Source organism: Elephas maximus, chromosome 3 (assembly GCF_024166365.1).
Source record: "Elephas maximus indicus isolate mEleMax1 chromosome 3, mEleMax1 primary haplotype, whole genome shotgun sequence".
NCBI classification, from domain to species: domain Eukaryota; kingdom Metazoa; phylum Chordata; class Mammalia; order Proboscidea; family Elephantidae; genus Elephas; species Elephas maximus.
In genome coordinates this window covers 188,358,553-188,385,768 of record NC_064821.1, presented here as the reverse complement: position 1 = coordinate 188,385,768, position 27,216 = coordinate 188,358,553, and the positions used below count along the sequence as shown (strand labels likewise).

The 27,216-nt window shown below is 39.6% G+C and overlaps 1 protein-coding gene across 1 annotated transcript; it reads right to left on the bottom strand.

Annotated features, from left to right (window-relative positions):
- Window positions 1-8,636: 8,636 nt before the first annotated feature.
- LOC126073655 (small proline-rich protein 2G-like) lies at window positions 8,637-8,843 on the bottom strand. The gene has a single exon (XM_049880540.1). It carries the CDS (start codon window positions 8,841-8,843, stop codon window positions 8,637-8,639), a length of 207 nt encoding a protein of 68 aa, XP_049736497.1.
- Between the last annotated feature and the right edge of the window lie 18,373 nt (window positions 8,844-27,216).

Genomic DNA, 27,216 nt, shown 5'->3' with positions numbered 1-27,216 from the left:
AAACTTATTGCAAATTGTTGTACTTCTTGATAGACATATAAGACTTCAAAATATTACTTTAAAAATAATTAACATAAAATTAAATTATTGATATATTAAGAAGAAAATAAAAATAATTAAATAAGATCAGCCCTCCGTGGACCAGCAATCCAGTGTGTCTTCAGCAAAGATTATGGTTACTCCATTTCCATAGAGCTGAAGTCCACCTAGAGGGGAAACTGAGTGATTCAGATACATTGTCTTCCAGCGACCCCCATTCAATCCTCATCTTTGTTTCAGATCTGCTAGGACTCTGTGTAAGATTCCACACTAAACCCCCAACAGGTCTTTAAAGTAGCAGATGGACACTGAATTGGATTGGAAGGGAAATAGTACGATCAAGATGTGAAAGAGTAACTGAGTTTGAGAACCTTCCCTATTTTCTATACTAGCCCTTCCTATCCACTTTTTTTTGCCAGAGCAAAAACATTACTACTAGTCATAACAGCAACGAGAATATAGATTTATTGTTCATTAATTGCCAGGCAATTATTGTGCTAAGAATGTTTCCACATTGTCCCATTTAATTGATAGGAAAAGACTGTGATGTATTATGGGTCTCACTTTGAAGCCATGAACATTGAAGTCCACAGGAAGAAGGAAACTTGCCCAAGAGTCACATGAATACATGAAATAGAAGAAGAATTTGAAACAATGAAGTATTCTGTGGTTCGCCATTGTGTCGGAGAGAACTTTTTAAAAAGACTGAAAACTAGGGGTCAAAAGGGAAGCAGAGAAAAGAAATTAAAACACACACATACATCACTGCCGCCACCACCACCACCACCACAAGAAAACCTTCGTCAGCTGTAGTTGCCAAAAATGGGCTTAGAAAAATGAAAGAAAAAAAAGAGAGAGAGAGAGTTTTCATTTGACCATGAAGCATGTCCTTTACTGGTGACACCGAAGGGAAGGTGCATTGCCCAGGGGATGAATATTCCCACCCAGCACAGAGACAGGGGACACACAAAAGACTTGGGTTTGTCCTTGTGCCTCCTCCTGAGGCTCTGGGAAGCTTGGAATGGAGTGTGGTGCTTGGTCAGGGAGGAGAGGTACAACTTATACTTCAGAAAAGAAGCCACTTGTCTGTCACATACTGCTCTAGGCAGAGCATTGGTAAAGGTTCGTGAGGCTACAGGAAGACATGATGTCAGGATTCAGAGACAATGGCAGAACTCAGGGCCCATGATAAAACATCTGTTCCTTTTCATAGTCCTGAAAGATTCTGGGGCAGAGGCACAGGGAGGAGGACGAGGGCCCAGGGGCAATATCTAAGTTGCTGTCCTGCCTCATTGACAGTGGAGGACAGGAGGGCGATTCTCCAGCTGGTCTCATCTGGCGTTCCCCCTTGGACTTTTACCTGGTGGAAAGTCTCTGCCCTGGCCCTCCCCACCTTACTACACTTCTGTTCTGGGAACGGTTATGTGATCTTTCTGGACCTTATTGCTGGCGCTGCACAGGTGGGCGCTTGGAATCACACGTGGTTCAGGACAGTTGGGTAGCAATAGAGAAGGTGGCTTGCAGGACTGTCATGTCTCAGGGAAAAGGTACAGAACCCAGGCAGCCATAAAAGAGTGTTAGGTAACCAAAGCAGGAACTTGGAAATCTGAGAGATGATTACACAGCTCATTAAATAAGTGTTGGCTTCCCTGCTGTAGCAGTGTTCCTCTCCAGTCATCATATCGTTTGGACAGCTGCCTCTTCTTCTGAATGCAATGCAATTATTTTTCTTTAAGGGTTGCGCCTGAGCTTAGTCAAGAGAATGGTCTACTGATGTGAGGAAAGTTGTCCCAAGAGGATGACAAAATCAGCTTTTTGTGTCTTCTTGGACACAGGAACTGTCCCAACTTGATTTTGGAATCACATTTCTAGATACTCTTCACACGATCATGAAAAGTAGGCAAATTTCTTTGTTCCTCACTCTTTTTTATTTTCAAACTTTTCCCATTAATTTATTTTGTCCTGTAAATTTTAATACAATTTTACAAAAAGAAACAAAATAAAGACAAAGTAACCTATCACCACTGCTTCCATCGACCAAATAACATTACACAAGTCAACACAATCTGGACCTCTAGAGTGAATCAAAGACTTTTGGTTTTCTAAAGCCTAATTCGACATCCGCTCCTACTCCTTCAGAGCTAATAGGGAACTGAGATGGTGGCTGTGTTGCAGAGAACACTAAAGGAATATAAGACACCCCAAGCCTGGGTAGCTTCAAATAGGTGGCAACCTAATTGCAACTAACCTGGAACTGGAAAAATGACCTGACTTACACTACGGTGGCTGGAAGGTTCCTACCCCAAGTTCCTCTTCCCTGGTGCCAGGGCGCCATGAGAAGCTTGCCTTAGCTGGTGTCGTGCCCAACCTGGAGTTTTCTGGGCCTTGTCCCAGTTTGAGGATTAGGGAGTTCTCTAATTGGCAGTTTAAATGACTAGGGTTAGCACCCTTTCCATCGTCCTGGGGTTATCTGCATTATAATCCAGGCTGCTCTTTTTAACTGTCCTTGCCCATGTAACTGGACACCTGGCCCCACCCCATACATCTCTCCATTCCCACTGGTAATGCATTTCTTCTCAGTCTACCCTTACCTTAGTATAGTGGTAAAGAGCTCCACTGCTACCCAAAAGATAGGTAGTTCAAATCCAACAGCGGGTCCTTGGAAATCCTCTGATACAGTTCTACTCTGTCCTGTAGGGTTGCTATGAGTCAGAATCAACTTCATGGCAGAAGGTCTGGTTTGGTTTGGTTTAGTAAGTTTACGGGACATTGAAAATATTCTCCTGAAACATTTTTACAATTGGAGATATGTGAAGACCTCCTAACAAGGAGTAATCAGCTGCTATTGATTCTGCCTCATGGTTAGCCCAGTTGTTACAGAGTAGAACTGCTTCCTAGGGTTTTCTTGACTGTAATTTCTATGCAAGCAGATCACCAGGCTTTTCTTCCATAGCACCACTGATGGGTTCAAAGTGCCAACCTTTATGTTAGTGGCTGAGAGCAAACCATTTGTGCCCCCGAGGGCCTCCAACAGTGATTACCAAGGCTTTGCTTTCACAGTGCTGTGTTTCTCCCAATAAAGGACAGACATATTTTGAGCTTGGTTTTGAGTCTTAAAACCTGCACCACTGTGGGCTATTTGGAATCCAGCGGAACTCAAAACCTTCTGCATTTCAGGTCTCTAAGTCACAGCCTCTGGGCTCTCACCAGGATGCAAGGTCTCATAGCTCTTCTATCATGTACACTATTTGCTCCTGACTCCTACAGGCCTGCAGATTCCATGATGCAAAACAATAGGGACCAACCCATCTCTTCAAGTGGTCACTTGAAATTTACATTTCTCCACCTTTTAATTCTACTCCTCCATGGAAGGATCACCATATGAGGAGAGATTAAAGGAGTGAATTAAAGTTCTTTGAAAGGAAGGAATCTCCTTACCATAGCAATACTCCATTTGAAATCACTAATTCCTATTGGAGCACTTCCCAGTGACCTCAGTGGTGTGACTTATGTTACCAAAGATGATCTCACATGGCAAGCAGACTTTTACTTTAGCTCTTGTCTATTTTAATCTACATTTGAAGAACTCATAAGTTGAATTCCAAACTTGTCCATTAATGCATAAAAATACTGAGAATTAGAGTTTTAAGTCTATTGATTTGAAGTTAATTTAAATGAAAATATTAAGTATGCAATAATGTGGGCAATATGCAAATATGATGATAGTGGTATGGAAATTATTAAAGTCTGGTTATTGCCATCAAGTCAACCCCAACTCATGACAACCCTTTTTTTGTCAGAGTAGAACTGTTTTCCATAACGTTTTCAATGGATGATTTTTTTGGAGGTGGGGGAGGGGTGTCATTAGATCACCAGGCCTTTCTTCTGAGGAACCTCTGGGAAACATCTCCCTGATATATCTTCAGGTCCTTCCAAAATAACCAATTCTTTTCTTCTCAGAGGCTCACCTCCTACATAAGGCTTACTGTGGTTTCCTATCTAATATCCTGGCCCAAAACTCACCACTGTTGCTTTTCCTCTGGGTCCTTCAGTTACTGAGGCTGTTCCCTTTTTGACTGAGGGACTCTAGCTTGTTGATGAAAGCACAGAAAGGCACATCTTTATTGCTAGATCTCAGGACAGCTTCTTCAGGTCCCATGCCCTATAAAAAAAAACTTCCCCAGATTCCAGGAATGAAGACAAAGATCAACATGCACTAAACCAAAAGAAAAAATGTAAGAAAATACTTTAAGATCCCACACAAAACTTAAAATATTAATTTCACACTGACTGTGACTGACTGTGGATTGAGAAGAAGAGAGAAGAGCCAAACATGTAAGGCCTAACACCTGTAGGGCTGGTTTATGCACGTTCTTTTTCCTCTCCTCACCATATCACCATATGTAAGCTCCTAGAGGACAGAGCCCAGACCTTGTCTTTTTCTTACCAATATATCTGCAGGATGCACAATAGAGTCTGTCAAATAGTTGTCAGTTGACCTGTGCCCAGTCCTGTACCATTTTCACCATCATTGGTATGTATGAATCCACTGTGGTAGCAATTGTGTCAATCCATCTCATTGAGAGTTTCCCTCGTTTTCGTTGGCCCTCTACTTGATGCAAACCATGATGTCCTTTTCTAGTGACTGGTCTTTCTGATGACACGTCCAAAGTGAGTCAAAGTCTGTCCATTCTCACTTCTAAGTAACATTCTGGTTGTATTTCTTCTAAGACTGATTTGTTCACTTTGGCGGCCCACAGTATGTTCAATATTGTTCGCCAACACCACAACTCAAATGCATAATTCTTTGCCTGCCCTCTTTTTCCATCGTCCAACTCTTGTATGCGTATGAGGTGATTGAAAAGACATGGCTCACATCAGCTGCACCTTAGTCATAAAAGTGCTTTCTTTAAAACCTTACAGAGGTCTTTTGCAGCAGATTTTCCCAATGCAATATATATATTTTTTGGACTGCTGGCCGAAAACCCCAGGGCAAATAGTGTTATTGTTGTTGTTAGATGCCGTCAAGTCAGTTCTGACAAATAGTGGCCCCATGCACAACAGAATGAAACACTGCCTGGTCCTGCACCATCCTTGCGGTCATGGTAATGCTTGAGCCCATTGCTGCAGCCGCTGTGTCAATCCACCTCGTTGAGCGTCTTGCTCTTTTCTGCTGACCCTGTACTTTACCAAGCATTAGTTCTCCAGGGACTAAACCCTCCTGACAACACGTCCAAAGTATGTAAGACACACTCTCGCCATACTTGCTTCTAAGGATCATTCTGGTTGTACTCCTTCCAAGCAGATTTGTTCGTTCTTTTGGCAGTCCACAATATTCAATCTTCTTCACTAACACCACAATTCAAAGGAGTCAATTGTTCTATGGTCTTCCTTATTCATTGTCCAGCTTTAAGGTGCATATGAGGAATTGAAAATATCATGGCTTCTGTCAGGTACACCTTAGTCTTCAAAGTGACATCTCAGCTTTTCAACACTTTAAAGAATTCATTTGCAGAAGATTTGCCCAATGCAATGCATCTTTTGGTTTCTTGACTGCTGCTTCCATGGGTGTTGATTTTGGAAACAAGTAAAATGAAATCCTTAACAACTTCCATCTTTTCTCCATTTATCATGATGTTGCTTGTTGGTCCAGTTTTAAGAATTTTTCTTTTCTTTATGTTGAGGTGTAATTCCTACTGAAAGCTGTGGTCTTTGATCTTCCTCATTAAGTGCTTCAAGTCCTCTTCACTTTCAGCAAGCATGGTTGTATCATATGCATAAAGCAAGTTATTAATGAGTCTTCTACCAATCCTGACACCCCATTCTTCATACAGTCTAGCTTCTCAGATTATTTGCTCAGCATACAGATTGAATAGGTATGGTCAAAGGATACAATCCTGATGCACACCCCTCTTGACTTTAAATCACACAGTATCCCCTTGTTCTGTTTGAACAACTGCTCTTGATCTATGTACAGATTCCTCAGGAGCACAATTAAGCGTTCTGGAATTCCCATTCTTCCCAATATTACCCATAATTTGTTGTGATCCACACAATCAAATGCCTTTGCATAGTCAATAAAACACAAGTAAACAACTTTCTGGTACTCTCTGCTTTCAGCATCTGACATTCAGCAATGATATCAGTGCAGCTTGGATTTCTTCCTTTAGTATTCTCAGTTCCTGGTCATATGCTACCTCCTCAAATGGTTGAACACTGACCAATTCCTTTTGGCATAATGACTCTGTGTATTTCTTACATCTTCTTTTGATGCTTCTTGCATCTTTTAGCATTTTCTTCTACAGAATCCTTAACTACTGCAACTCGAGACTTGAATTTTTTCTTTCGTTCTTTCAGCTTGAGAAATGCTGTGTGTATTCTTCCCTTTTGGTTTTCTCTCTCCAGCTCTTGGCACATGTCATTAGAGTACTTCATTTTGACTTCTCCAGCCACCCTTTGAAACCTTCTGTTCAGTTCTTTGCTTCATCAATTCTTCCTTTTGCTTTAGCAACTAGGTGTTCAAGAGCAAGTTTCAGAGTCTCTTTGGACGTCCATTTTGGTCTTTTCTTTCTTTCCTGTCTTTTTAATGACCTTTTGTTTTGTTCATGTATGATATCCTTGATGTAAATCCACAACTGGTCTGGTCTTTCACTATTAGCATTCTATGTGTCAAATCTATTCTTGAGACGGTCTCTAATTTCAGGTGGAATATAATTAAGGTCATAATTTGGCTCTCATGGACTTGTTCTAATTTCTTCAGTTTCAGCATGAACTTTCTTTAGTTTCAACTTGAACTTGCATATGAGCAATTGATGGTCTGTTCTATAGCCGGCCCCTGGTATTGTTGTAAGACAAGCACTTATAAAGAAGACTGCCTAGCAGCACTAACTTTTCAAATTTCAGTAAATATTATAAACCCCATTACTTTCCAAATCTGGGGTCAGGACACTCAAAAAATTAATTTTGGAGGTGAACAAAAATGACAGGACCCTGAGTTTGTGTCTGCTGATGAAGTAAGAAGAGCAGGTGGTACCCATGAAGATGAGGCAGACACAGGCCTTCTGAGGCGTTGGTATTTCCCTTTCTTCTGGAGCATCCATGTTTTAAGAAATATTGTGATTTCATGTAGGATGTCCCACTAATTCCAAAAAGCTTTTTGCCTACAATGTCACTTAGAAAAGTAAAGTAAATTAGAAAAGAAAGAGAGTAACAGGATATTAAGTTTAAAAATCTTATTTCCTAGAGTAGTCATGTCTAAGCTTCTTTCTTGCTGGAGCAAATGCAGTAATGATGATGATCTGCTGCTTCTAATGAACTACCATTTATTGCATGCTCTTTCTGGGTCAAGGCAGCTGGGTGGCACAAATGGTTTGACTTCAACTACTATACTAAGAAGTAAGGATGGTGAGACTTCACCTCACTTACTTTGGACATGTTACCAGGAGGGACCAGACCCTGGAAAAGGACGTCACACTTGGCAAAGTAGAGGGTCGGAAAAACAGGAAGACCCTCAATGAGATGGATTGACACAGTGGCTGTGATAATGGGATCAAATATTGCAATGATTGTGATAATGGCGCAAGACCAGGCAGTGTTTCATTCTGTTTGTACATAGGGTTACCACGAGTCACAATCAACTCAGTGGCACTTAACAACAACAGCAATTATCCTAAACATTGTCAATTTCAACCTACCTAATGCTACCGGGGAAGAAAGTGCTGCTAATCTGCTTCCATAAAGATTACAGCCAAGGAAACCCTATGTGGCAATTCTACTCCGTAACACATGCCGTTGCCATGAGTTGGAATCATCTCAATGGAACAAGCTTTCTTTTTGTTTGTTTGTTTGTTTGCTTAATTCTGAGTCAGATTTTCTGCCAACAAAGTTACAGGCATTATTCAATTTTATACCTAAGACAGATTTGGGATCTAAATATTATTTTTCCCACTTTGCACTAAAAAAAAAAAAAAAAGAGAAAACTAAATCCTGAGGGGTTAAATAATTTGTCCCCCTAATCAAAGAGTAATTAAAGAAAATAATATGGGTTCAAAATAATACAGAAATAATCTTTGGTGTGAAACAAAATTCGGGAGGCAGTGATTGTGAGAGTCTGGATATTGGGATCAAAGAAGAATTAAAATAAACCAAAATTATGATATAATGTTGCTGACAAAAGCAGGTTTGAAAAAGAAATAAGATATTTATCCCAACTCAAAACATGTACTTTATTCAGGAAGGGAAAGGAAAATTACAATTGCCCAAGTGGTGGAAATCTCTCCCCAGGTTACAGACACAGAAAACGTCAAGAGAATCATCTGACGAGACCAGGGGAATGTGCCCTTGTTCTTCCTTTGAAGCACTGGGATCCTGGCACAGCTGAGGACTGCCCTTTCTCGGTTACCTCCTGGAGAGTAGCAATACAACAATGTAGGGAAAAAAAAACCTTCACTTGCTAGGAATCATCACAGGCAGATTATGGACTAATGGATAGAAAAGTTGTGTCCATGGATGGCTTTAAAGAAATGAAGGTTGAGTTGTGGAAGGAGTCTGAGCCAATTGTCCTTATCCTTTCATGTTCCTGATGAATCCTGAAGCTGTTACTTGCTCTTAGGAGGACACTTCTGCTGGCAGGGTTGGTATATCTGTGTAGGAGGGCATTTCTGCTGACATGGCTGAGGTGGGCATTTTGGGGGTGGACATGGCTCTGGGCACTTTGGAGGTGGACATGGCTTAGGGCACTTAGGTGGGCACACCACAGGAGGTGGTTGGCAGGGCTGCTTGCACTGCTGCTGCTGGTAAGACATCTTTCTGGAGTCTCTGGAAATCTGAAAGAAATTAGACGACAGTGCTCACAAGAAGGAACTTCTACAGACAGAGAAGCCAGAGCTTATTTGATTCCATTGGATATCACCTCTCCAGTCTCTGAGATATACTATCATCTCTTAACTCCTTTTGTATAACTTTCTGGCTTCTACTCTCTAGCCATCTGCTTCACTAACTCTGGAAAATTCTCTAAAGCAGCAAGTAATGACATTTACATGAAAATAACATCTTCAAGAAAGGGAGTCACAAGTTCTGAAAACCTGAGCAACCTTATAAGTACTCCCTGCCATTATTTCTTACGAAGCACCAATACTTGGATAGATAGCAAGCAGCCCTTTTTTTTTGGAGAATTCTATGACTTTTGAAATCACAGCAGAATGGACTTCATAAAGAAATGGAAAGGAAAACAAAATTCCCTTTTTTCTTCTTCAAACCAAAGCTTTCCTATTAACTTCTTTTTCAATGTAGACATCAAACTATCTACCAGAACCAAGTCAAAGCAATACATCATTGTATCATTATGCCCCAATTCACAGTTATCATCAATTAAGGGCATCAAACTAATGATCCTACCTTTGGACACACCAAAATTTCTGTCTTCGGTTTGGAGTCAGATATTTGAGAGCAACAAATAAACAGAAGAACTCAAGGAATCTCCAAAGCAGACCAGGAATCAAGTATCAGGAGGATGTTAGCCTCGCAGCAGAGGACCTCTTTATATAAGGGATTGCTACCCCACCCAGAGGGAAGTGGAGCTACCTAAAACTGGGCTGGTCCAAGAATTTCCTAACCAAATAAAATCCATCCCTAACTGGCTGGACAGGGACTCTGATAACAGGAAGCATCTTGCTTCCGGATCTCCTCACTGGAATAAGTGTCCATGACTCAGAGGCCCTGCCTTAGGGACAGTATCAGTGACTTACAGCAGTGGGAGAATTTAGGGAGTTCTTTAACTGGTGTCCAAAGGCTCTTTTTCTTGGCTGAAGACAAAGACCTTTTCCTAGCCTTCACTTTCCCAGCATCATAAAACTGCCTTCCCTGTTCCACTTTAGCTGGTTGCCAATTTTTTATACATCCTGGAGCGAAAAAAGCCTGACTACCTGGGAGCCTGAATACCTTGTGACACCTTTCTCATTACTCCAGTATCAGTTGCCATCAAGTCAATTCCAACTCAGGCCAACCCCGTTGTTTCAGAGTAGAACTGTGCCCTATAGGGTTTTCAATGGCTGTGATCTTTCAGAAGTAGATAGCCAGGCCCGTCTTCCAAAGTACTTTTGAGTGGACTTGAACTGCCAGCTTTTCATTTAGTAGCTGAGCACTTCATCGTTTGCGCCACCAAGGGACACCTCTCATTACTCCAAACCCTCATTATAATGCATTTCCTCTTGATTCTATGGCTTGCTAATCTAAAATTCCTTTCCTCCCTCAAAAATGCACTGCTGTAAGGCCCCAAATCATCTCACGATCCCTCCCACTGGTATGCTTCTAAACATTCAGCAAAGTGATGATCATTAGGGTCCTATTTTCACCTGCATTGGGTCTTCAAATAGAAGATATAAGGCTGGTTCCTAAGGTCTTGGAAACCCTGGAGTGTAGAGATTAAAAGCTACAGCTACTAACCAAAAGTTTGGCGGATTGAATCTACCAGGCACTCCTTTAAAACCCTATGGGGCAGCTCTACTCTTTCCTATAGGGTTGCTATGAGTCAGAAGTGACTCGACAGCAATTTTTTTTTTTTTTCTTTTTAAAGGCCTTTGTAAAACCTGTACCACCTTGGGCCACATGAGCTCCATTAACACCACACCATCACTTCTTACAATTGAGATACTCAAGCAGCTCAGTTCCTGGAATTACAACACAAAGTAACTTTCTGACCCTAACTCCCTCCTCACACACTATACTAATTGCTCCTACATAACTTTATCCAACAAGAACAGAGAAGGTTGTACATATTTTCTGTCATCTACACTTGAGAATCAATGGAAAATCCAACATAATGATCAATGCCATTCAAACAATTAATTTTATATGTATTTTATATTAATTAGTTAATTAAACAGTTTGATTCAGAAACTGTTGGTAGGTTCAAGATGAAGTTTAAATCCATTTATTAAAAATTTAGTCATTAAAATTAATTACCATTCATTTATACCTCCTTAAACATTAATAATTGTCATTATAAATTTTACTTAATTTTAGTATTTGTCCATAGAGAACACAGTGGAATACATGTCAAGTAAACCAGTTTACCCTTCTACTTTCCTCATACAATTTGCCAGTGTTCTAGAAAGTAAGAGAGATCTAAATGGTACCTGAAGTCTGGTCTCAATACTATATTTGACAAGCTGTGTGACCATGAGCTGTTCACCTCGCCTCTCTGGGTTTGGATCTTTGTCTACAAACAGAGGAGAATAATACTTACCTCTTTGATTGGAGGTGGGAGATGGTTGCACTGGGCCTTCTACTAGCTCTGTTCAAGCTTGAATTTCTCCTCTTTCTTTCTTTCTCCTCTTCCTTTCTTCCCATAGAACCCCCGATTAGACCCATATTCTCCATCTCTTTGAAGCTGCCTTTTCTACAGAAACACCTTTCCTAGAGGTACTTCTCTTCTGGGAAAAACTGCTGGGTGGGATCCAGACTCCTCAGTACTTATCCTCCTTGCTGTTCTCAAGAATATGTATTTGAACCCTTTTATTCTATAAACAAAAACTCTCTTAATCAGCGCTCGAAGGAAACAGAAGTGAACAAAAATTGCAAGCATTCATTCAAAAACTAATTACTGAACCACACCTGTGTGAGTTCTTCTGATGTTCCCTACAATAGAGAACAAGACGCTGTCCTATGCTGTTCACAGTTAATGGGGAACAGAGACAGATATACAGGCCATTAGGGTGCGTTGTTCTCGTGCCTCCGCAGCATTGGTAGCTGATCTCCAGGAAGCTGTGCCCTCTGCTTTTATCCTTTCATCTGGTCCAGTTGGAACCTTCCTCCATCCTGGCCTTTCCTTCTGTATCCAGGGCAGAACATGAGATACCAGCTAATGCTTTTCCAGGTGTAGACACTCCGTTTCCACAAATGAAGGGTGATATCACAAAGATGTATTAAAGTACTTAATGAAAAGCCTTTAGAAAATGTTTCATCTACCTATAAAGAAAATGTGCTAAAATCACACACCTCTTTCTAACCGAGTCTCCCAAGTAAGGTAGGAGGACCACTTGTGTCACAAGAGATGGTCTAGGTTCTGAACAGAATAATGTAAATATTGAAAAAAAATTGTATACCCCCCGAAAACTCCAAACATGTTGCCGTCGAGTCGATTCCAACTCATAGCAACCTTATGGGACAGACTAGAACTGCCCCATAAGGTTTCCGAGGATCACCTGGTGGATTCGAACCACTGACATTCTGGTTAGCAGCACTAGCACTTAACCACCATGCTACCAGGGTTTCCGTTAAGTGTATACTTATGTTAATTCTGTGCTACAAAAGTTTATACTTTGAATATTTCATCTTGCCTATCACCTATCAAGTTTTTTTTTTTTTTAAGTTTGTACAAAGTGAATTTAAGTAAAAATGTTGACTAATTTCTATTTCACATGTGGTATGTAGTTACCGTAAATATAGGAGCTATCTATGGGAAAAACTAAAGTTTGGGAAACACTGCCCCAATATGTCCTCCAACCCTGGAAAAATGGTTTCATATTTGCCTTTTCAGAGCCTTACCTCATAAATTCTTGTGCAATTCCTCCCTTCAGTCCTAAACCTGAGCTATCCTCAGGCACTGAAACCTCACTTTTTGTGCCATGGCTGGTGAATAAAGTTACAAAGTTGGATTTATGTTACTGTAGAATATGGGGACGCTTTGTTGATGGGTGTCAGGATGTCCCTATCTCACTGTCCCAGTACTTCTCCACACTGCAGGTAACCAAAAAAAAAAAAAAAAACCAAACCCACTGCCATGTTGTCTATTCCAATTCATAGTCACCTGCTCAGACAGAGTAGAATTGCCCCATAGGGTTTCCAAGGCTGTAAATCTTTACGGAAGCAGACTGCCACATCTTTCCCTCAAGGAGCAACTGGTGGGTTTGAACCACCGACCTTTTGCGTGGTAGCTGGGCGCTAACTGGTATATATTGGTATATGCTTGAAATTCCTTTTTCAGGAAATAATTTTTTTCAAGAACAAAATGCCAGGTTCAAATTGCACAAAACCAATAAAAATATAAGATACCATCTTATATTATAGCCTCACACCATCACGTGAGATTACATTTAGGAAGAGGATCAGAGCACTAAAGGTCTGTAGCCTGGTGGAGGGGGAGAAGTGAATTTTGGCTGATTTTATATGTTGGCTCTCCAACACTCTCTTTCCAAATAGGCTTTAGGTCTTTAAAACACGTTCGTTTTTTGTTTGCATGTTTATTGTCTGTCTTCTTAAACCGTCCAGTCCCCTCCACCTACCACGTTATCCTCCCAGACTCAATATATAGATTTTATCTGTCTAATTTGGCACATGTTGGTAAATCAAGACGTATATTGTCAATGGATTTAGAAATTAGTCTTTTCATTTATTTTTAACTCTTCCTGCAATCATTGTGACTGACAGAATGATATGCATTAAATTTTTAAAGTGATTTTGGTAGAGCTTCCTTACCTGGGCCCAATGATCAGGAAGCTTTACAAGAATGTGGTTTTATAACTGGAGAAGGAAAAAGAGGAGGAGGAGGAAGAAGAAAAGGAAGAGGAGATGCTCAGAACCTCTGAAGTAGTCACCAGCTATGCTCTACAGAGTACGAGAGCCCTGAATCAACCCAGCATCAAGTCCCTGAGTTAAGCAGGACTGTCCCTGGGTTCCCAGGACTGTCATTCCTCCTATCAGGAAGGAAGAGCTTTTGGCCGAAGTCACCATTGACCATGACCTAACCATGACCATCAGGGCTAGAGCCATCACTTTAGTACCTGAGGCCAGGTATCTGTAAACTGGGTCATCACCAAATTGTTCATATAGACTATTACACATGCTAGGTACTTTGGAAGACAAAGAAAGAGGACTTTATGCAACAGGTCCCTTACTATCCCCCATAGCCTCACATCACATCCAAAACAAGCCCTTAGAGAAATGTCTGCTTTCTACCTCACAAATTGAGAACCAGCTGCCCAAATGGGATTGCAGTATCAGATAGACCAGTTTTGGTTGCCCATTGGAGACTCCTCTGTCTGAGAACACCCCTCCCAATGAGGTTCATGGCAGTGCAGACACTAAAGTCACTGCAGGCCTGGTGCCCCCAATATCTCAAGGAAGAGTCACTATAGGGTGGGGAGGTAAGATAGAATTTTCCAAGTTCCTCACAAATCAGCTACATGAGCAGCTGTCACAACATGAAGAGCAGTGCCTGGTGATCAGTGTTTCTCAAAGTCTGAACATCCAAGACCTGAAACATGCGACAGCACAATGTAACACTTCACACACACACACACACACATACACATGTCCTATCTATCATCTCTCTATCTATGTATCTATGTATTTATCTATGTATCTATATGTATCTTTGTATCTATCTATGTATCTATATCTTTGTATCTATGCATCTGTCATCTATCTATCTATCTATCATCAATCTTTATCTATCATCTATCTATCGTCTATTATCTATCATCTATCTATCTATCATGTCTGTCTACCTAATCTATCATCTATCTATCATCTATCTACCTATCTATCATCTATCTGTCTATCTATCTATCGTCTATTGTCTATTATCTATCTATCAGCTATCTATCTATCATCTATGTATCTGTCTGTCTATCTATCATCTACCTATCTATCTATCATCTATCTATCTACCTATCATCGATCTCTATCTTTCTATTAATCCACATATCTATCGATCGATCTATCTAACCATTTACTTATCTGTCTATAGACCTATATATTTATCAACATATCTAAAGAGCTTGTTTTTATGATCTTTAAGAGTCAGGTAGCCCTTGGTTCAATTCTACTACTTCCACTCTCTAATTTTCTAAGAATTTTGCTGTTAATCATTATTCACGGAATTGAGATAAGAACACAATTTTTTAAAAATTGCTCAATTCTACCACGTGATCTCCAGCATTGTCTCTGTCAGCAAAGCCATATTTTCCAACTACTGATCCTTATTCTTTGTTTCCAACTTTTGCATTCCAATCACCAGTAATTATCAATGCATTCTGATTGCATGTTTGATCAGTTTCAGACTGCAAGAGCTGATAAAAATCTTCAAGTTCTTCATCTTAGGCCTTAGTGGTTGGTGCACAAACCTGAATATTAGTTGTATTAACTGATCTTCCTTGCAGGTGTATGGATATTATTCTATCACTAACAGCGTCGTTCTTCAGGATAGATCTTGAAATGTTCTTTTTGATGTTGAGTGCAACACCATTGCTCTTCAAGTTGTCATTCCCAGCATAGTAGACTACATGATTATCCAATTCAAAATGGCCAATACCAGTCCATTTCAGCTCACTAATGCCTAGGATATTGATGCTTACGCATTCCATTTCATTTTTGACCATTTCCAATTTTCCTAGGTTCATACTTTATACATTCCAGGTTCCAGTTATTAATGGATGTTTGCACCTGTTTCTTCTCATTTTCAGTCGTGCTATATCAGCAAATGAAGGTCCCAAAGCTCTGCTCCAGCGACATCATTAAGGCTGACTCTTCCACAGTCATCTTTTGAGTGGCTTCCAACCTGGGGGGCTCACCTTCCAGCACTATATCAGAGAATGTTCTGCTGCTACACATAAGGTTTTTTTTTTTTTTATTAACTTTTATTAAGCTTCAAGTGAACATTTACAAATCCAGTCAGTCTGTCACATATAAGTCTACATACATCTTACTCCGTACAACCACTTGCTCTCCCCCTATTGAGTCAGCCCATTTGGTCTCTCCTTTTGTGACAATTTTGCCAGCTTCCCTCTCTCTCTATCCTCCCATCCCCTCTCCAGACAAGAGTTGCCAACACACTCTGAAGTGACCACCTGATATAATTAGCTCACTCTTCATCAGCATCTCTCTCCCACCCACTGACCAGTCCCTTTCATGTCTGATGAGTTGTCTTCGGGGATGGTTCCCGTCCTGTGCCAACAGAAGGTCTGGGGACCATGGCCGCCGGGATTCCTCTAGTCTCAGTCAGACCATTAAGTCTGGTCTTTTTATGAGAATTTGGGGTCTGCATCCTACTGATCTCCCGCTCCCTCAGGAGTTCTCTGTTGTGCTCCCTGTCAGGGCAGTCATCGATTGTGGCCGGACACCAACTAGTTTTTCTGGTCTCAGGATGATGTAGGTCTCTGGTTCATGTGGCCTTTTCTGTCTCTTGGGCTCCCAGTTGTCCTGTGACCTTGGTGTTCTTCATTTTCCTTTGCTCCAGGTGGGTTGAGACCAACTGATGCATCTTAGATGGCCGCTTGTTAGCATTTATGACTCCAGACGCCACATTTCAAAGTGGGGTGCAGAATGTTTTCATAATAGAATTATTTTACCAAATGACTTAGAAGTCCCCTCAAACCATGTTCACCAGACCCCCGCCCTTGCTCCGCTGACCTTTGAAGCATTCATTTTATCCCGGAAACTTCTTTGCTTTTGGTCCAGTCCAATTGAGCTGACCTTCCATGTATTGAGTGTTGTCTTTCTCTTCACCCAAAGCAGTTCTTATCTACTGATTAATCGATAAAAAACCCTCTCCCTCCCTCCCTCTTCCCCCCTTCGTAACCACGAAAGTATGTGTTCTTCTCAGTTTTTACTATTTCTCAAGATCTTATAATAGTGGTCTTATACAATATTTGTCCTTTTGCCTCTGACTCATTTCGCTCAGCATAATGCCTTCCAGGTTCCTCCATGTTATGAAATGTTTCACAGTTTCGTCACTGTTCTTTATCGATGCGTAGTATTCCATTGTGTGAATATACCACAATTTATTTACCCATTCATCCGTTGATGGACACCTTGGTTGCTTCCAGCTTTTTGCTATTGTAAACAGAGCTGCAATAAACATGGGTGTGCATATATGTGTCTGTGTGAAGGCTCTTGTATCTCTAGGGTATATTCTGAGGAGTGGGATTTCTGGGTTGTATGGTAGTTCTATTTCTAACTGTTTAAGATAAAGCCAGATAGATTTCCAAAGTGGTTGTACCATTTTACATTCCCACCAGCAGTGTATAAGAATTCCAATCTCTCCACAGCCTCTCCAACACTTAATATTTTGTGTTTTTTGGATTAATGCCAGCCTTGTTGGTGTGAGATGGACTCTCATCGTAGTTTTAATTTGCATTTCTCTAATGGCTAATGATCGAGAGCATTTTCTCATGTATCTGTTGGCTGCCTGAATATCTTCTTTAGTGAAATGTGTGTTCATATCCTTTGCCCACTTTTTAATTGGGTTGTTTGTCTTTTTGTGGTTGAGTTTTGACAGAATCATGTAGATTTTAGAGATCAGGCGCTGGTCTGAGCTGTCATAGCTGAAAATTCTTTCCCAGTCTGTAGGAGGTCTTTTTACTCTTTTGGTGAAGTCTTTGGATGAGCATAGGTGTTTGATTTTTAGGAGCTCCCAGTTATCGGGTTTCTCGTCATCATTTTTGGTAATGTTTTGTATTCTCTTTATGACTTGTATTAGGGCTCCTAAGGTTGTCCCTATTTTTTCTTCCATGATCTTTATCGTTTTAGTCTTTATGTTTAGGTCTTTGATCCACTTGGAGTTAGTTTTTGTGCATGGTGTGAGGTATGGGTCCTGCTTCATTTGTTTGCAAATGGATATCCAGTTATGCCAGCACCATTTGTTAAAAAGACTATCTTTTCCCCAATTAACTGACACTGGGCCTTTGTCAAATATCAGCTGCTCATACGTGGATGGATCTATGTCTGGGTTCTCAATTCTGTTCCATTGGTCTATGTGCCTGTTGTTGTACCAGTACCAGGCTGTTTTGACTACTGTGGCTGTATAATAGCTTCTGAAATCAGGTAGAGTGAGGCCTCCCACTTTCTTCTTCTTTTTCAGTAATGCTTTGCTTATCCGGGGCTTCTTTCCCTTCCATATGAAATTGGTGATTTGTTTCTCTATCCCCTTAAAATATGACATTGGAATTTGGACCGGAAGTGCGTTATATGTATAGATGGCTTTTGGTAGAACAGACATTTTTACTATGTTAAGTCTTCCTATCCATGAGTAAGGTATGTTTTTCCACTTAAGTATGTCCTTTTGTATTTCTTGTAGTAGAGCTTTGTAGTTTTCTTTGTATAGGTCTTCTACATCCTCGGTAAGATTTATTCCTAAGTATTTTATCTTCTTGGGGGCTACTGTGAATGGTATTGATTTGGTGATTTCCTCTTCGGTGTTCTTTTTGTTGATGTAGAGGAATCCAAGTGATTTTTGTATGTTTATTTTATAACCTGAGACTCTTCCAAACTCTTCTATTAGTTTCAGTAGTTTTCTGGAGGATTCCTTAGGGTTTTCCGTGTATACGATCATGTCATCTGCAAATAGTGATAACTTTACTTCCTCCTTGCCAATCCGGATACCCTTTATTTCTTTGTCTAGCCTAATTGCCCTGGCTAGGACTTCAAGTACGATGTTGAATAAGAGCGGTGATAAAGGGCATCCTTGTCTGGTTCCCGTTCTCAAGGGAAATGCTTTCAGGTTCTCTCCATTTAGAGTGATATTGGCTGTTGGCTTTGCATCGATGCCCTTTATTATGTTGGGGAATTTTCCTTCAATTCCTATTTTGGTAAGAGTTTTTGTCATAAATGGGTGTTGGACTTTGTCAAATGCCTTTTCTGCATCTATTGATAAGATCATGTGGTTTTTATCTTTGGTTTTATTTATGTGATGGGTTACACTAATGGTTTTTCTGATATTAAACCAGCCTTGCATACCTGGTATAAATCCCACTTGATCATGGTGAATTATTTTTTTGATGTGTTGTTGGATTCTATTGACTAGAATTTTGTTGAGGATTTTTGCATCTATGTTCATGAGGGATATAGGTCTATAATTTTCTTTTTTTGTAATGTTTTTACCTGGTTTTGGTATCAGGGAGATGGTGGTTTCATAGAATGAGTTGGGTAGTATTCCGTCATTTTCTATGCTTTGAAATACCTTCAGTAGTAGTGGGGTTAACTCTTCTCTGAAAATTTGGTAGAACTCTGCAGTGAAGCCATCCGGGCCAGGGCTTTTTTTTGTTGGGAGTTTTTTGATTACCGTTTCAATCTCTTTTTTGGTTATGGGTCTATTTAGTTGTTCCTCTTCTGAATGTGTTAGTTTAGGTAGGTAGTGTTTTTCCAGGAATTCATCCATTTCTTCTAGGTTTTCAAATTTGTTAGAGTACAATTTTTCATAATAATCTGAAATGATTCTTTTAATTTCATTTGGTTCTGTTGTGATGTGGTCCTTCTCGTTTCTTATTCGGGTTATTTGTTTCCTTTCCTGTATTTCTTTAGTCCGTCTAGCCAATGGTTTATCAATTTTGTTAATTTTTTCAAAGAACCAGCTTTTGGCTTTGTTAATTCTTTCAATTGTTTTTCTGTTCTCTAATTCATTTCGTTCAGCTCTAATTTTTATTATTTGTTTTCTTCTGGTGCCTGATGGGTTCTTTTGTTGCTCACTTTCTATTTGTTCAAGTTGTCGGGACAGTTCTCTGCTTTTGGCTCTTTCTTCTTTTAGTATGTGTGTATTTATCGATATAAATTGGCCTCTGAGCACTGCTTTTGCTGTGTCCCAGAGGTTTTGATAGGAAGTATTTTCATTCTCGTTGCATTCTATGAATTTCCTTATTCCCTCCTTGATGTCTTCTATAACCCAGTCTTTTTTCAGGAGGGTATTGTTCATTTTCCAAGTATTTGGTTTCTTTTCCGTAGTTTTTCTGTTATTGATTTCTAGTTTTATTGCCTTGTGATCTGAGAAGATGCTTTGTAATATTTCGATGTTTTGGACTCTGCAAAGGTTTGTTTTATGACCTAATATGTGGTCTATTCTAGAGAATGTTCCATGTGCGCTAGAAAAAAAAGTATATTTTGCAGCAGTTGGATGGAGAGTTCTGTATAAGTCAATGAGGTCAAGTTGGTTGATTGCTGTAATTAGATCTTCCGTGTCTCTATTGAGCTTCTTACTGGATGTCCTGTCCTTCTCCGAAAGTGGTGTGTTGAAGTCTCCTACTATAAATGTGGAGGGATCTATCTCACTTTTGAATTCTGTTAAAATTTGATTTATGTATCTTGCAGCCCTGTCATTGGGTGCATAAATATTTAATATGGTTATGTCTTCCTGATCAATTGTCCCTTTTATCATTATATAGTGTCCTTCTTTATCCTTTGTGGTGGATTTAAGTCTAAAGTCTATTTTGTCAGAAATTAATATTGCTACTCCTCTTCTTTTTTGCTTATTGTTTGCTTGATATATTTTCTTCCATCCTTTGAGTTTTAGTTTGTTTGTGTCTCTAAGTCTAAGGTGTGTCTCTTGTAGGCAGCATATAGATGGATCGTGTTTCTTTATCCAGTCCGTGACTCTCTGTCTCTTTATTGGTGCATTTAGTCCATTTACATTCAGCGTAATTATAGATAAATCAGGTTTTAGTGCTGTCATTTTGATGCCTTTTCATGTGTGCTGTTGGCCATTTCATTTTTCCACATACTTTTTTGTGCTGAGACGTTTTTCTTAGTAAATTGTGAGATCCTCATTTTCATAGTGTTTGACTTTATGTTAGTTGAGTCTTTACGTTTTTCTTGGCTTTTATCTTGAGTTATGGAGTTATTATACCTTTTTGTGGTTACCTTATTATTTATCCCTATTTTTCTAAGTAAAAGCCTAACTTGTACCGTTCTATATCACCTTGTATCACTCTCCATCTGGCAGTTCAATGCCTCCTGTATTTAGTCCCTCTTTTTGATTATTGTGATCTTTTACCTATTGACTTCCATGATTCCCTGTTATGTGTATTATTATTATTATTTTTTTTAATTAATCTTAATTAGTTTGTTTTTGTGCTTTCCCTTTTTGAGTTGATATCAGGACGTTCTGTTTTGTGACCTTGTATTGTGCTGGTATCTGATATTATTGGTTTTCTGACCAAACAATATCCTTTAGTATTTCTTGTAGCTTTGGTTTGGTTTTGCAAATTCTCTAAACTTGTGTTTATCTGTAAATATCTTAATTTCGCCTTCATATTTCAGAGAGAGTTATGCTGGATATATGATCCTTGGTTGGCAGTTTTTCTCCTTCAGTGCTCTGTATATGTCGTCCCATGGCCTTCTTGCCTGCATGGTTTCTGCTGAGTAGTCTGAACTTATTCTTATTGATTCTTCCTTGAAGGAAACCTTTCTTTTATCCCCGGCTGCTTTTAAAATTTTCTGTTTATCTTTGGTTTTGGCGAGTTTGATGATAATATGTCTTGGTGTTTTTCTTTTTGGATCAATCTTAAATGGGGTTCGATGAGCATCTTGGATAGATATCCTTTCGTCTTTCATGATGTCAGGGAAGTTTTGTGTCAGGAGTTCTTCAACTATTTTCTCTGTGTTTTCTGTCCCCCCTCCCTGTTCTGGGACTCCAATTACCCGCAGGTTATTCTTCTTGACAGAGTCCCACATGATTCTTAGGGTTTCTTCATTTTTTTTAATTCTTTTATCTGATTTTTTTTCAGCTATGTTGGTGTTGATTCCCTGGTCCTCCAGATCTCCCACCCTGCATTCTAATTGCTCAAGTCTGCTCCTCTGACTTCCTGTTGAGTTGTCTAATTCTGTAATTTTACTGTTAATCTTTTGGATTTCTGAATGCTGTCTCTCTATGGATTCTTGCAGCTTATTAAGTTTTCCATAATGTTCTTGAATAATCTTTTTGATCTCTTCAATTGCTTTATCAGTGTGTTCCTTGGCTTTTTCTGTAGATTGCCTTATTTCATTTCTGAGGTCATCCCTGATGTCTTGAAACATTCTGTAAATTAGTTTTTTATATTCTGCATCTGGCAATTCCAGGATTGTATCCTCATTTGGGAAAGATTTTGATTCTTTAGTTTGGGGAGTTGTAGAAACAATCATGGTCTGCTTCTTTATGTGGTTTGATATCGATTGCTGTCTCTGAGCCATCTCTAAGATATTGTAGTTTTTTATTTTATATTTGCTCATTGAGTCTTATCTTGTTTTGTTTTCTTTCAGGATATGTAGATGGGCTACTAGATTGCGCTGTCTTGGTTGTTGTAGCCCTTGTATCACTTATGACCTATTACCAGCTATTTTGGTCTGTTAGCAGGTATATAAGCCTAAGAGTCCATTCACTATTCTTGAGTAGAATCTGATTTTGGGTTATTAAGTGTGTGGTGCAGACTGTCACCTATCCACCTAGAGGAGTAGTGGTGATAGTTGTGTGCACCACATTCTAGTAGCAGCAGGGGTTCACACTCCGGGGGAGGGGGACAGGATGCTGACAGGTTTCCCCCAAGTGCCAGTGAGTTGGGTGTGTCTCTATTCCTAAAGCACTTTGGTGGGTGGGCTCTGCAGCTGTACCTTAGGCCCCCAATGCAAGTACCTCTACAGATTGGTAGGTGTCACCCTCCTTTGACCCCTAAGGCAGGAGTCTAGGTGGTCTGGGGGGAGCTTCAGCCCTCAGTTCCCTGTTGTGGGTCAGTGAGGGCTCTGGTGAATACGCAGAGATATCAGACCTGGAAACTCGTCTTTCCAGTAATCTGCTATAACAATTATGGTCAGATCCCTATCAGAATTGCCTTTGCATTATAATAGCCACCTTGTTCCCTGTAGGGATGAAAGCCCAAGACTGTGGATCACATATGTTTGGCTGGAGCTGGTACTGTATTTTTAGTCCAAATAGGGAAGGATTTTTGGTCCCTGGGTTTTTTGTAGCTTCTTCTCTCAGGCCAGGAGAATGGGTTAGGAAAAGATTAAAAAAAAGAAAAACCACAGCCCACTTCACTCTCTGGCTCAGGAAATTCCAATGTTAATGAAGTCACCTGGAAAGGGGAGGGGAGGGTTCAGATAAATAGGTGAGAGTAGGACCCCGGAATATCGACAAAGTTACTTATCTCGTTCAGCGATGACTGTTTTATCTGAGATTCCCGAGGGGTGTGTAGCCTGTGTGTACTGGCTGGGTCAAGATTTCCCCTGGGAGTCAGGCCCACATCCTGTGCTTCTGCTATCTCAGAAGCCGTGGTCAGTTCCTCCACTCCCGGTCCAAAGCCCAGCGCCAAGGTTCCCCAGCTGGAACGTCACACTCCAGGGTCCAAAACCAATCTCTGCCTCCTGGTGACTTTTCCTCCTGTCAGCCGCGTTGCTGCGCTGCCTGCGTGCAGTGTCTGGGCTTCCCCCCGAGGTCACTTCTGGGGGCTAGGGCTGCGTCCCATGTTTGTGCCGTCTCAGGACGCCGTGCTCAGCTCGCTTGTGCCCAGGCCAAAGCCCGGCGCCAAGGTTTCCTGACTGGGACGCTGGCTCCAGGCTCCGACAACAGTCGTTGCTTCCCTGTGGTTGTTCGTTCTCAGACTCTGTCACTCAGGTCAACTCTTTAGATCTGTGCTTGATGGTCAGGATTCGTAGATTGTCATGTATATGATTGATTCACTTGTTTTTCCAAGTCTTTGTTGCAAGCGGAACCTGAGGTAGCTTCTACCTAGTCAGCCATCTTGGTTCTGCCGCTAAACTCCCCAATTTATTTTTTTATTCCATTATTTATTTATATAAGTCTGAACTTATTGATAAATATCCACTTTATATTTTGGGTCATAACCCAATAAGCCCATTGTTCTCCTGTCAATTCTGACTTATGGTCACCCTATGCATGTGTTACAGAGTAGAGATGTGCTGCATTGGGTTTTCTTGGCTGTAATCTTTTGTAGAACCAGATCACCCGCTGTTTCTTCCATGATACCACTTTATTTTTTCCTCAAATTGTCCCAGCTTTGGCCATTGGGAGCTCTTTCATTTCCAGAGTTACTTGGGTTCTCATCTTTCCCCACCCACCACTTTCAGCGAGGTTGTATCAAACATTTGTCATACTGTTAGATTCTGGTGTTACATTCTTCACTCCCTCTTGGAATCCTAGAATTTGTTAAATAAGTTTAAAAATTTTTGCATACATTTCTTTGTGTTGTAACATTCTATAGGTTTTGACAAATTCATAAAGTCATGTATTCACCATTAGAGTATCATACAGAATAGTTTCACTGCCTTAAAGTATTTCCTGTGATTCAACTATTCAGCCCTCCTCCAACCCTGAAACTCTGGCAACCACGAAACTGTTTATAGTTTTCCCTTTCCCAGAAGTCATATAAAAGGAATTATACAATATGTAGCCTTTCAGGTTGGCTTCTTTTACTGAGCAATTTGCATGTAAGATTTAATCATATCTTAGTGTGATTTGATAACTCATTCCTTTTTATCATTGAATTGTATCCAATTGTGTGGGTATATCATAGTTTATTCATTCATGTATTGAAGGACATCTTGTTTTCTTCCAGTTTTGGGGAATTATAAACAAAGCTACTATAAAGACTGGAATAGGGATTTTGTGTTAACTTAAGTTTTAAATCAGTTGGGTAAATTCCTAGGACTGCTATTGCTGGATTATATAAGGCTATATTTTTATATATATATATATACTTAGCTTTGTAAGATCTTAAGTCAGTCTTGAATAGTCAGAGTTTTCTAAGAATTTTTTATTTTACTTTTTTTTTTAGTGATCCTCACAGTTCTGTTAGCCCCTCTCTGCCCCGGTTACTGTCCCCTGCCTCCCCATCATCAAGTTGAAACAGCTTTTATCCTCCTATAGTTTTTCCTAATTTTTGCCCCGGTTTCTATTTTTTCTTTATGATTTTGGGGAAGGAGCCAACAGCTTGTAAATGCTCATTATCTTTAGAAGATTCTTAGGAGAAGAGTCTGATTCATTCTGTTTTTACCTCTTGTCCTTCTTAGTCTCGCTAACACACACCCTATACCATCAGTTCATGTCTTTATTAGGCCTTGAAATCATCCCCATTAGAAATTCTGATTTTACATTTAGGAAAAATAAAACTAAAATTTATAAAGTCTATTTAGTTTTGGAAAGTTTGTACTGATGGACTATTTCTCTGTTTTCTTTCTTTTTTTATGCGTATAAAATGTTTTTTTTTTATTTGTGGTAAATGTATATGTAACAAAGAATTGCCATTTCAACATCTTTTTATGTATACGATTAAGTGACATTAATTACACTCATCATGTTGTTCAACCATCACCAATTTCAGTTTCCAAATTTTTCCATCCCCCCAACAGAAGCACAGTGTCTCCAAAGCAATGTGCCCCTCTCTCATAGGCATATAAATCTATAACTATTTCATCTCCTCAGTAAATTGAACCTTGCATGGAAACAGCTTCTTCTTTATCTCTAATAATGCCTTTGAAAATTTTTAAATATGCTTTTATTTATTTTGTTATTGTTCAGAATATACACAGCAAAACATATACCAATTCAACAGTTTCTACATATACCATTTAGTGACACTGATTACATTCTTCAAGTTTTGTAACCATTCTCACCCTCCTTTTCTGAATTGTTCCTCCCGCAACAACATAATTTCACTGCCCCCTTAAGATTCCTATCTAATCTTTCAAGTTACCACTGTCATTTTGATGCCATATAGAAAGTTCTTAAAAAATCTTCATCCTTAAGGTAGACATTTTGCTATTTAGCAAGCTAAAGAGTTGTTTGGTTTCAAGAAGACACCAGGGGATATTTTTGGTTTAAGTTTTAAAGTTTATCTCAGGGCAATAGTTTCAGGGGTTCCTCCAACCTTCATGGTTCCAGGAAGCCATTGGAGAGATACAAATCAAAACCTCAATGAGACACCATTTTATTCCCACTAGGATGTCTAAGGAGCCCTGGTGGTATAGTGGTTAAGAACTAGGATGCTAACCAAAAAGCTTGTCAGTTCAAATCCACCAGCTGGTCCTTGGAAACCCTATGGAGCAGTTCTACTCTGTCCTATAGGGTCGGTATGAGTTGGAATTGACTCGATAGCAATGTTTTAAGGATGGCTGGGATTAAACAGCAGGAATAACAAAAAACAGAAAATAACAAGTGTTGGTGAGGAGGTGGGAAGTTGGATCCCTTACCCATTGCTAGTGGGAATGCAAAATGGTATAGCCATTGTGGAGAACAACTTGGTGGTTCCTCCAGAAACTAAAAAAAAGAATGACCATAAAACCCAAAACCAAACCCATTGTCATGAAGTCAATTCCAACTCAATGACCCTATAGGACAGAGTAGAACTGCCCCATTGTGTTCCAAGAAGCAGCTGGTGGATCCAAACTGCTGAACTTTTGTTAGCAGCCATAGCTGTTAAGCACTGTGCCACCACCAGGGTTATGAGAACTACCATATGATCCAGCAGTTCCACTCCTAAGTGCATACCCAAAAGAAATGAAAAACAGAGGCTCAAAAAGAGACTTGTACAACAATGCTCATTGCCGCACTATTCACAATAGCCAAGAGGTGGAAACAGACTATTGGTCCATGAACAGATGAATGGATAAACAAAATGTGGTACATACATACAATGGAATACTACTCAGCCTGTAGGAGAAATGAAGTCTTGACTCATGCTACAATACGGGTGGAGCTGAAAGACGTTACGCTGAGTGAAATAAGTCAATCAAAAAAGGACAAATATTGTATGACCTCACTTATGTAAAAAGGTGAGAATGTGTTATTTATTTACTTTTAATAAGGATTTAGCTTGAAATTAATGTAAGCTGACACAAAAGGAATGTGATTTTTACACTAGGGATTTTGTTATTCTCCTAAACAACTAACCCCAGTAATAGTCAACTAAATTAGAGATCAGATTTTTGATAGAATGATACGTATCTATGAATACTAAGTTTTTTCAAACCAACATATTGGATTTTCTTGTATTTAGATTTTTATTTGTATTGAAACAGTATTCAGCAGAAGAGCATAGTGAGTCCAAATACTGAGGAATGGATACATTTTTTTTTCTATACTTTGTTTTAAATATTTGCTTATATTAACTCCCATTTTCTTCACATAGGAATGTCAAGATTAGCTCATCTTATTATTTCTTCACACCTGGTTCAAGTCAGTGTTTTCATTTCCTTTCCCCTAAAAACTTCAAAGACTGACTTAAAATAGAAATGGTAAAGAAGATTTGAAAGACACAGCAAAATAACTTTCTCAGCCATGAAACATAAATTGAACTAGATGTATCAGTTTGTATTATTTTGTTCAGTGGTACACAACACAAAGTGCAAAATATCAGATAAAATGTTGATTTAAGACTTGAACAACTTTTTAAAATTTGTGTACTTATCTGTCATTTTCAT